Source organism: Pelobates fuscus, chromosome 4 (assembly GCF_036172605.1).
Source record: "Pelobates fuscus isolate aPelFus1 chromosome 4, aPelFus1.pri, whole genome shotgun sequence".
NCBI lineage: Eukaryota > Metazoa > Chordata > Amphibia > Anura > Pelobatidae > Pelobates > Pelobates fuscus.
In genome coordinates this window covers 328,281,271-328,293,873 of record NC_086320.1, presented here as the reverse complement: position 1 = coordinate 328,293,873, position 12,603 = coordinate 328,281,271, and the positions used below count along the sequence as shown (strand labels likewise).

The 12,603-nt window shown below is 37.1% G+C and overlaps 1 protein-coding gene across 1 annotated transcript in view; it reads left to right on the top strand.

Annotated features, from left to right (window-relative positions):
- Positions 1 to 3,034: 3,034 nt before the first annotated feature.
- The window catches only part of AHR (aryl hydrocarbon receptor), a 114,846-nt gene continuing 105,277 nt past the window's right edge, over positions 3,035 to 12,603 (top strand). Inside the window, exon 1 of the mRNA XM_063452397.1 lies at positions 3,035 to 3,625. Within this exon, the coding sequence (XP_063308467.1) occupies positions 3,570 to 3,625 (56 nt within the window). The 5' untranslated portion in view covers positions 3,035 to 3,569. The remainder of the gene's footprint in view (positions 3,626 to 12,603) is intronic.

Below are 12,603 nucleotides of genomic sequence, written 5' to 3'. Positions count from 1 at the left end.
CCTGCAGCAGCTTCAGCCACCCTGGCTCTTCAGGGCCATGTGATCACCATGATCACATGGCCACAATAAAAGTCTATGGAGCTGCCTGCAGGAGGACTGTCTGAGATGTTGGTTGTCCACAGTAGGATTTCTTTGGTTGGTTGTCCACAGTAGGTAATGGGCCCAGATGTCAGGTAAAAGTATAAAAATAAATAATAATAAGTTCTAAAAATGTATGGTTAAAAGGCAGGTAGTGAGGTAGCTACAATACTTTATTTAACAACAGCGTAAAATAATTTTACCTGACATCTGGACCCATTACCTACTGTGGCCAACCAACCAAAGAAATCCTTGGTGGGGATTACACCACCCAGGCTTGATACATAGAGCGTTTAGTCTGCTCACTCTTTTTGTTTGTGATTTACCATTATTCTACTGTGTACCAAAACCAGAAGGATATCCTGCAAGTGGGGGTTGTATACCATTGCATGCTGTTTTACCTAGAGCTGGTTTTATCTCTACCACATGTGAGTTTACATCTTATCTAAGTGTTGTTTGTCTTACCACATACTACAATATTGCACTATTGGTTTGCCTCTGTTTTTGCTTCCTTTTCGTATACTGCTATTAAGCAAAGCTACCAAGAAAGTCCCATATCAGGACTAAAAGATCTATTGCCACCTTTGAGACTGTGCTGTACCATTTGGTGTTTTTTTTATTCTTTCAAAGTTTTATTGTGGACTCTTTTCATATCCTGTGTTTTTTTTATTGCTCTTATTGCTTTTATTGCTCTTATTATTATATTCTATTGTGTTTGTAATATTTTTCTTGGCGCTACCTGCATATATGAAATTAAAGCCCTGTTTCTCCTGAACAAAATGATATATAATAATTGTGGGTGCACTTAATATGAAACAGGTGAATACGCCTGAACAGACATATAGCACAAATTCCAGAATTTGTTTACGTTTTATTTTGATCCCCTTAACACGGCGGGCATTATATGCCGTCCTTTTTAGGGCAGTCCTAAACGCCGGCAGGCAGCATAGAACGTCCCCGCCGTCCTTTGGACTCACCGAGTCCCCGTCGTTCCCACGCCTTATTTATATATATAAATTATAATTATATACATATATAAAATAAAAATAATCAATATATACATTTTAAAAAATGAAAACTAAAAAATAAATAAAAATATATTTAAAAAAAATGATATACCAGTTTTAATTTGTTCTAACTGTATGTATACATATATACTGTACTGTATATACATATATATTATATTCAAAATAAATTTAGAATGACATTATATACATGTACATGTATCTATATATCTATTTATCTCTCTCTCTATATAGCTATATATAAATAAAAATAATAAAGAAATGTATATATATATATATATATTTATTTAAATTCTACAAATATATTTATATGATATTTTTACATAATCAAGTCATATTATTAATTGCAATTTGAGGGACCTGCCTGACAACCCAGGCTGAAAATACAGAGAATTTGAAATGCAAGCCCTATATTTAACCCTGTAACTTTCTAGGACACCATAAAACCTGTACATGGGGGGTACTGTTTTACTCGGGAGACTTTGCTGAGCACAAATATTAGTGTTTAAAAACAGTAAAACATATCACCTATGAAAAAAATCAGTTTTTTGCATTTTTCACAGACAAACGGTACTTTCACTGATGATATAATTGTTGTGATACATTTTACTATTTTGAAACACTAATATTTGTGTCTGAGTATCCCAGACTTATAAGGGTAAATAAGGGTATTGTGTTCGGTGAAGTCGGTGAAGTCTCCTGACTATCCCAGACTTATAAGGGTAAATAAGGGTATGTCCAGTCTTTTTTAGTAGCCACTTTTTTCAGTTTATACATATTGAAATTCGCCAGATTGGTTACATTGTCTTTGAGACCAAATGGTAGCCCAGGAAATTAGCATTCAATTTAGTTTTTTGCGTTTTTCAAACACAGACAAATATGAACGCTAAATTTCGCCAGTGTTTGTAACTAAGTGGCTACTAGAAAAGACTGGACGTAGCCCATTTGCAATACCTTGGGTTCTCTACTTTTGCAAATGGTATGCCATCATGGGGGTAATTTTCATTCCTGGGCTACCATTTGGTCTCAAAGACAACGTAACCAATCTGGCGAATTTCAATATGTATAAACTGAAAAATGTACCATGCTATATTTGACCCTGTAACTTCCCAAGACACCATAAAACTTGTACAAAGGTACTGTTTTACACGCGAGACATCGCTGAATACAAATATGTGTATTTTATTGCAGTAAAAGCAAACAGTATTATGACATTCACAGTTAAAATGTCATGTAGAACTAAAAAAAAAAAAAAAATTCCTTAATTACTCCCATTTTTTTTTTATATTTTATTCATATTAAATTATGTTTCATAGCTAAATATTTGATGTTGAACGAAAGCCCTATTTCCCCTGAACAAAATGATATATAATAAGTGTGGGTGCACATAATATGAAAGAGGTGAATTACGCCCGAACAGACATATAGCGCAAATTCCAAGTTTTGTTTTGATCACAAAGTGTACATTTGGCTCAGTCCTTAAGGGGTTAAACAGCCCCCTTTTACAATATTGTGAATAAGTTGTCGCTATATAAATACCAATAACAATAATAATAATACAGTGACTCCCACCCACCCACATACAGTATCTGAGAGCCCCTCCTGCAGACACTGACATGGGATTCTAGAGTCCACTCAGTTTACAGCACATTCTCCCTATGCGTGATCAGAAAGAAATATCTACATCTCTCCGACACTATTTTATCTCAGCCATCACAGATAACACACTGACGATCTGCGATATGGCGTTTGTACTTTTTGGGACAACCCGAAACATCACTTTTTTTTTTTTGCAACTTTGCCCAAAACCAAGATGGCCGCCGCGCACTCCCGGCTCTGGCTTTGCATGCACTGTGGCAGGACGGGAGGACGGGCAGCGCGCGTCACTGGCCGTGCGTGGTCGCGCCAGGAGTGCGTGGGCGGGGCCTGGAGTGGACGAGACAGGGAGTGAGAAGGAGAGAGACAGCCTGGGAGAGCGGGCGAGAGTGTGACAGCCTGACAGAGAGAGACAGGGCGACTTCCACCGGGGGCAGCACTCACCGCAGAGACCTCCCTCCAGTCCCAGCTCCATGGAGCCCGGGGGCCACAGCTCTGCCCGTCTGCCCTGAGGAGCGAGCTTGGCCTGCACCCCGACACTTGGAATACACTGCTTCCTGCAGCAGGTCCCCCCTCAACCAGCCAGCCCCCCCAAAACACAGCGAGACCCCCGGGACCCCAGCCTGCCGGCAGACTACCTGCCAGACCGACCCCCAACATATCTCACTGTCTGGGGGTTCTCCTCATTCTCCCCCTCACTCACTGTGACCCCAAAACTCCCTGAGCCGGGACCCCTGAGTGTGCAGCCCCCCTCCCCCCCCCCCTGTGAGAGCGGTGACCCCTTCCCTGCCCGGCCCTGGCTGACTGGCATTGGACAAGGCGGAGAGAAGACAAACCATTAAATATTTATCCAGACTCTGCCCGAGCAGGATGAACACCAACATCATGTATGCCAGCAGGAAAAGGCGAAAACCCGTCCAGAAAACGTAAGAACCCCCCCCCTTTCAAAAAATAAAAATAAAATAAATAATCTCCCCCTAAAATGATCTCTCTATCCCTGCCCTCTGTGTGTGATTGGAATGCCCTCTTGCCAGGGAGTAATGGGGTAATGCCCTGATTAAATAACTCGCACTCATTCTTTACTTCTCCGATGCTGCAGGCTTTGCTGATGCTGTCTATGGTTGTTATTAAATTAAGGATTAATTCTTTGATTGTAAGGGAATTAAGGATTGTGTGTTTGTTTCATTTTGCTTTGTTTTCATAAGAACTTCGAGTGCAACTTAAGAGTTCTCTTGTTACTGTAACACTGGGGTTGGATGTGTATTGGAAGAGTCCACGACAGTGTTAACAGTGTCTTACTTTGTATATTTACCTAACTATGTAAAACACTTCTGCTGTCGTTGTTGTCATCAATGCAACACATAGTTGTAGAATTTTACAGTAGGAAGAAGGGTTTACATAATCATGTTATGCTCGTCCTAGTTGCTTAGAAAATTGGTAATTCTAAGAGAGAGTACATGTCAAATATTTGGGTGGTCATTATTGTCCCTTTATTTTTATATTTTTTTACCGCTTTACATCGATTTTAAAAAAAAAAAATACAAGTGGCTATGCACTGAAGTTAAAGTTACGTTTTCAGGTTTGATGCAGTAAATTTGCAATGCCGGCTTTATGTATATGTTAAGCCAAATAAGTGTAATTTCATTTTGCCAAGATCATGTTGAATTCTTCATGCCTGATATTTTGTCTTGTGATACTGCAAACATTTTTACTCCACCATCAGTATCATATATGTGCATTTCATGTTTGCTGTGTGAGTATTTGTATGTCTGTGCATGGCGCATATACATAATTACATTTTTTAATTTTTATAAACTTGCTGTGGCTTTGGCCTTGCTTTCAGTAGGAAGTACTTTCATTTCTTTGCATCATGATACATCAGAGTTTCTGTGTCTGGATATGTTTTTAAATGTGTACATGCATATATTTTTCATACATGCATTTTTTTTTTGTGGTTTTGTATCCGTCGTGTTTTCTAACCCTGGAGTTGTGGTGGTCTTTATCCTTAGCAAAAAAACATAAGATTACAGTGCAACGTTTGCAGCATTTAAACAAGATGGAACGTTTGACTTTGTAAACTGGCCGTGTTCCAAAATACACTTTTATGGCAATTTTAAGATTTAATTTTGTTGTTGTAAATATGTGTTGTTATGAAAAGCCAGCATTTTAATTTATGTCCTTGTAGACTTAATACACCGCTTTGATCTAAGTTCAAGGAGATGACTTGTTGTGATGCTGCATGTGTGGTATTGTAATATGCTATGTCCTTGGAATTATGTAATGCATCCTGGTCTTTAACTCATTATTGCCTAGATGCTAGCAACACATAGCTGATCCATTTGTTGAAGAAAAGTCTTGTAAGGAATGATGTTAACTAGTATCCATCAATAAAATAGCCATTTATTTGAAAAGCAAATACATTTGGATCATAAAAGCATTATACGTGATTTATCTATGGAGAACTGGATGTATTATGAATCATCTGAGTTAAAAATTTATTTCTGGGACACATTTCAAGAAGCTTTCTAAAGTCTTGGTTTATATTCGATCTTGATTTTGACTTTTAATTTTGATACAAACACTAGGACATTTTGAGAATGTATTCTATTTTTTTTTCTCCACACCTGCTCCACCCCTTATTGTTCATATTCTTGCTCACTGTACATTTCATACTACTGCCCTATGCATTCTTGCTATCCATATGCCTTTTTTATATTTGTTTTTGATAACATTTTATTTTCTTGATTACAGAAACCACTCAATGGTTTCACACTGTTTTTACTTTTTTTTTTTTTTCTTTTCTTTCTGTAATCCTTAGTGGGAAAAAAATATATATCTTTTGTAGAAAATGTGCATTTTGCACAAAAACAAACAAACCAGTTTTAACGGACTGTATCTATACAATGCGTCGAAAATGTTGGGCATTGTTGTGGTGGCTATTGAAATTGTATTTAAGGATAATTTTAGATCTTTAAAAGGTGTTTTTTTCACTATTATAGGCAATCATGATATAATAAACAGATTTTAAAACAAGCACATAAATAATAGCACACAGAGGCATGGATGTGCACTCTTGTGATCTGGAGGTTTTTAAAATGTGTGTGTGTGTGTGTGTGTATGTATGTATGTATATACAAAAATATATATATATATAATATATAATGTGTTTTCTTTTCAATGAATACTATGTTGTACATTTTTTTTATAGGGGAAAAAAAACAACAAGTTTTTAATAATCTATTCTATATTCACAGTTTGGACGTTTTGGCCAAAATTAGCAATTCAATTTTAAGTTCAGCACAATTCCATGTTTAGTGGTTGTTTCCATATTTTTGGTGTTTATTCCATTCTCTGAAATTACAAAAAAAAAAAAAATTTTTGTGTTTTTTTTGTTGTTGTTTTATTTTTGAATAGTCTGTTTTAAATTATATTGTATTAGTTTGTTGGAATACAATATTGTACTAGTCTGGTTAATCTGAAAAAATCTAAAGCAAACTGTGCTTCTCTTGTTGCAACTAAGGATAAGTAATGTAAATAAGAGAACAATGCAGTTGTGAAATAGTTTGAGAATCTACACGCATATTTTGTCTATAGCCTAGAGATTACATCCATCTCCGCCTCTGATTTCCTACCACCACCCCATTAAACAAGGTATAGTGGCTCCTAGTCTTCAAAATATAAATTGTTTAAGGTGAAGATTCTTCCACATGGCATTTTTATTTTTAAATTCTTATTTTTTTTTATTACAAAAAACAAAACTCCAACCTGACTTTTTTTTTTTTTAAATAAACGTTTGATGAATACAAAATCATAATCGTGGAAAATGTATTTTTTTTTTTTTTTTTTTTTTTAAATGCTTGATGTCTGTGACCTCTACTGCTTCTTGTAGTACTGTATTTTCTACTTCACTTCACTAAACGGTAGTGATTTTTAAATTGGCACTTGTAGGAGGGTGCTGCCAGACTTGGGGAGTTAATGATCACAATGTATACATATCTTAGATTGGATTTAACACTGTGGTGTCTAAATATAGTTTTTTTTTTTTTGTTTTTTTTTTATACGCAGTTCTATTTTGAAGTGCATTCATTTATTTCAGCATGATGCATACTGAAATGATTTGTGGCAGTATTAAGATTCCCCCTCCTTTTAAAGATTTTATACTTTACACCGTTTTTTTTTTTTAATTTATCTGTTTTTGGTCTACCCTCAAACTGGACTGGCTATTGCTAATGGTTAAATGCAATATAATCTCTCCCTTTCTCCCATTACCTCCACTATACATAAATATTATATAATTATTACGATGTTAAACAAAAATCTGCACACCAGTCAAGCCATAAGACTTGCTTTTCCCACGGAAATCACAAATCAGCAAAGATGGTACCAGATTTTTGTTTAACATTGTATTAACTATCCACAGATTGCAGGTGGAAGGGGTTTTCAATCACAATTTTTCCCCACCATAACCTTTTTGGATTTATATAATATATATATATATATATATATATATATATATATATATATATATCTCCAATCCCCTATATTCCTTGATTGTAGCCTTCCCTAAGTTAGAAGTGTTAGGTTTCAACACTTGGCATGCCAAATATTGGTATTACATTGTGACAGGCGTATAATACGTCTTTGTTTAGGAAGATTTTGTTTTAGGAGCTGAAAGTGTGCAGTTGTAATGTGCATTTTTTTTTGTTGAGATGGTGGGAGTAGTTTTTTCTCTCTCTCTTGGGTTTGCAAGTTGGCTACTGCTTTAAATCAACGGTTTGTCGGTCTCCTTTTCAATCTGTTTGCCCTTCTGCACAGCAGTTCCCTTTCTTTCTAGTTCCTTGACATTGCACATGACATCAGTTATTGTTAGAGCCAAGGTCTTTACATTAAGTTAGCTGGGCTTGGAGTTTTAAGCATCCAATCGAGAGAGGGGAACAGCAAGCATTGCACAAAAGGCCTGTATTTATGTAAACAGCATTGTACTTCCACAGCGAGAAATAGGAAGCCACTGCAAAGAATTGTGAAATTGTTTCCACTTGAGCCAGAAGCATGCATGAAAAGCAGTGCCAACAGATTTGATTTAAATTATTTTATCTTATGGAATCAGGATGTGGGTATAAAATGAAATCCCTATGTGAAGTACAAAATCAGATGTTTGACTGCATTATAACTCCATGTGCTAACGTTGCCTAAACATATCAATCACAAAAAACACTTGGTTAAATGTTACAAACCTTATTTTATTATTTATATATATAATAAGGCTTTTTTTTTTTAATATGAATCTCTGGATTATCACAGTGTTACTATAAGGGTCCTAATGTGAATAAGGTATGCTCAATAACATGAGTTGATTTAAAAAAAAAAACAAAAAACAAATCAGTATGACATGCAGCTAACATTTAATAAAATCCATGAATTAACAAAGAGTAAATTTAATCTGCTACAGAAAAAAACAAGTACACAATTTTCAGCTGTATACATTTGGTGTACTCTGCAGAACCCTGGTAACTTCACAATCTGTGGTAACAGCTCACTTAACTATTATAGGAGGTGGGGGATCCCCAAACAAGCCAGGGTAGTGCTAGGTCATGCTCTTTAGAACTATATACCTAAAAATAACACCATGCTTTGCATACAAAATACATGTAGAAAGCAACAGAAACAAAGAAGCAAAATTTCACAAATTGTGACTATAATGCTGACTGGAAATAAAGACGTAGGCACCAAAGCATCCAGTGGTATGGAACAATGTAACCAGAGGGGAGACCACTAAATATCTGAAGTCACCGAAAGTATCAACATAGAAATAAATTGTGACTCCAAATAATAGTAAATACCGAACTAGCCTTACAAGGCTACTCCCATGCCTAAGTGAGGCGATAAAGTTACTAAACACCAATATTCATATAGACTTTATTAGTCCTGGCCCTTTTAATGCATAGGGTGTTAGTAAATCTCCCCTTAGTACCTAAGCACCGGTAAAAATGCTAAAGGGAAGTCTAGAGCAGGCTTCCCCAAACTCCGGCCCTCCAGATGTTCCTGAACTACAACTCCCTTGATCCTCAGCCCATCTATTTCATTCATAGAATCATGATCAGCAGCGCTAATAATCAAAAGTAGGACAGATACAGTCAAATAAAGAAAGCCTCTCTTCCTGTTAAACTTACTAAATAGGCATAGAAGAAAAAAATTGAAAGGAGAAACTTAAATTATAAGAAAAACGTGTGTCGCACAGTACAATGAAGTACCCGTGTGTGCAAGTTAAAATTGACCCATAGGAAAGAACCTGATGCGCGTTTCGGTCCAGTATATATGCTCCTTTGTCAGAGGCAAAAGATCTACTGAATGTGGACTCCCTTAAATCAGAGTACTGCACCCAAAGGTAATTAAGAGCCAATTGGTTCCCTGGACATCTTGAGGAGGTGTATGAGGGGGCGTGACCATCAGATGACTGGTGTCATACCTGAAGTATACCTTATTTTATATAATAGATGCCCATCACAGGGCTGTCAAATAAAAAAACTTTTTAGTTCATTTTTATATTATTTATTCAGTATGTTATTATATTTATTGTTTTTAACGTATTCATCCTCATATAGCCTATTAAGAGTTACAGAAGGTGCATGAAGGTTTCAATGACTGTCTTTGGTCAGGTTACTCTTTAGATGGACACTATAACCACCAAGAACAGTTGATCACTGAAGTGGTTTAGGTGCAGCATCCCTGTCCCACCCAGTCCTGCAGTGCAAATCCTTGCATGTTAGAAAATCTCTAACAATGATATATGCAGCCCCCTTCACCTTCAAACTATAACTCAAGCAAACCTAGGATAATGTCAATATAAATAAACAAACAGTTAACAGTTTTCACATCTGCCAAGCAACATCATTGAACCATTCTGGCTATTCAGCAAATTATCTAGTATATATTTTTTTTTGTGGGTTAGGTACGGGATGAGGGTGTTGCACTAAACCTCTATCCTTGACCGCTCCCCTTCTTTTCCATCTAGTATACCAATACATGGAGCCAAGGGTGCACTTCATATCTTAATAAACTTTACACAGTATATGGTAAACTAAATGTAAATATCGCCTCCCTATGAACAATGGGCAGAAACAAAAAAAGCAAATGTACCAAAAGACCCCAACTAAGGAGATTATAGTCAATGATCACCATAGTAAATCTAGACTTAAAGTGCCCTTAAAGGGGGCCGACCCACCAAGCAACGAGCAGTGATTCTCAATGACCCAGTATAGGATACCCGAGTAGTGAGTTCAATGGCCACAAAAATTTAAATCAAATTATACTGAGCCAAAGTACAGCCATTTTTCAAAGTAAGTTTCAAAGTGCCCCATTATGGCTACATTTAAAAGGCCAGGTAGATGCACGTACAACTAATGTATTGCAGTACATCTATCATATAGCTGAGCAGGACAGTCCCTATGTATATAGAGTTAGGATCCTAAGAACCATAAAGAGGCAGTGCTATCACACATCATACAGGATCAAGAGGCCCAAGGTGCAAAAATAAGAGTAGATAAGTGTTAATAGATCAGTGGGTAAAAAACAGACTGTACATAATTATACAAAGTTCCATATCAACAACACAGCGGAAAACAAATTCCCAGGATCTAGGGAAGCTAAATGGATACATAAATATTAACCAAAACAATAATAAATCGGTGCACGGTGCCCATATATACAGTGCCAGTCCTCAAAAGAAATCATCTAATCCGAGATGAATGAGGTGTACGAGAAGCCTTCATTAAGGCCAAATGGTGACAGTGTTTTTAATTTATAAATCCAGAAGCTCTCTCTTTGTAGGAGTTTCCTGTCCAAATCACCCTTCTGTGGCCCCAGAGTAACTTTCTCTATGCCACTTAAACGCAGTCCAGACAAGGAACCCCCATGGTAGAGTTTTAGGTGCTTGGAAATGGGGGTATCAACATGTCAGGATGGATTAGCGAAGTTGACATGCTCCAAAAGCCTCAGTTTAAATGCACAGAGTGTCTTACCCACATGTAGTTTTTGACAGCTGCACTAGAGAGGTAAATCCCCTTGTTTGGCAGTTGAAAAAGGAGAGGGTTATGAAGTTCTCTGTGTACGTAGAGTTGTAAAAGTTTGCAGAGTGTCTCTGTATGTACCTACATGCCTTACACCTCCCGCACTGGTAGGTACATACAGGGAGATCTAAGCCAAGTAGGGTCTTAACGTGACTCGGGACCAAAATGTCGCTAAGATTACGCCCCCGTCTAGCTGTCATGGAGACGTGTGCAGGGATGACCTGATGGACATGTTAATCATGATGGAGTAAGGGCCAAAACCATTCAAGTATGCCTTTGACTGCATACCATCCAGCATCAAAGTTACCTACACATCTGATCGGTTCTCTAGTTGGTATGGTATGCAGAGGTTCCTTTAGAAGGTCCGACCTATCCGGTAGGAGTGTGTGTGGATATCTGTGAAGTAGGCGCTTATACAATTTGGAAACAACAGTAGTACAATAGCAGCTACCACCAAAATAGGAACCCTTCGTCCTAATACAAAGTAACAAATAACAAAATAAACACCATAACCTCACACAGTGGGAAAATGGTGCTCAAAAGTGGAGCGCTTAAATCGTGCACTTACCCCTCGAGGTTTTAAAGAGGAGTGTACAACTGGGATGGAATCCTAAATGGGTATATAAGGTAAAAAATATAGGGTAGTACTGTATAACAGACGTACTTATTGAATATTTAACAAGAACGCACTCACGTGGTTCAGAGCCTATGGATGACCGGCTCTGATCTTGTATGCAGACGTGTACTTTAAGGCGACACACACCTTTCTTGTATAAAACACAACCTCAGAAAGGGGAACAAAAACGGAGAAAGCAGGGAAGCCAGGCCAACCCTGGTGTAGATACCTTTGATATATTCAATTCATAAATTGCTAATGCAAGTAGTTGCTCACCTTCTAAAGAGCCTATAACTCGGCTCCCAGCGTGTGCACAGGTATATCAATACAGGGTGATATTAGCCCTTCTTAGTAGCAGAAAGTGGAGTTCCTTCAAACCGGCTCGTAATAAAATATTTATTCAAGTATAAAATACATACAAATAATGCCGGTGTCGGTCCTCCGTCCAAAACGCGTTTCACTGATTGGATTCAGCTTTCTCAATTGGTAATACATTCTCTGCTACATACGGTTTAAATAACTCACACGTTCACACCATTGGTGCGCCAGGCCGATATTCTAGCCAATCGCTAGTTGTAGTTACCTCGCCTGCCAGGTGATGTTAGTAGTGCGTAATCTGTCCCCCTTGTGATGACATCACGCACCATACGCCGTGCGGATGACATCACATATGGGACGCTAGTCCTACGTTCTTCTGAATCCGGAAATGGAAATCCTAGCCGGTCGCAATTTCTTCATTAGATGGTCCTTAATGTTATGTTCAAAAGTCCGGTTTCTTTATACAGAAGGTGGCCATCTTAGTTACTGGCAAAGTCCTTTTAACAATGTAGACATGCAAAGAACAGCTCATTCCCAGATATTGAAATGGAGTATGAAAAAAATGGGAAATAGTGATAGAAATTACCATAATGTGGAAAAATAATAATTTTAAAATAAATTTAAAAAAATGCATAAATGTATATACATATAATATTTTCTAAAAATAGCTAACCTTCTATATATAATGCGATCCATATAATGGTATTGAAGGACGACCTCGAGCTAGTATATATTCATACAAAAGCTAAGTCATTAATAAAAATACAATAACATTGTTCCAATAGTATATAATAGTATTGTTATAGTCTGGCATTACGCCTACTATCGAATACCAACAAATATATATATATGTGTAGTGCACTACACATGCACGGCTAAAAAATAGTACAAATAAACAAAGAAT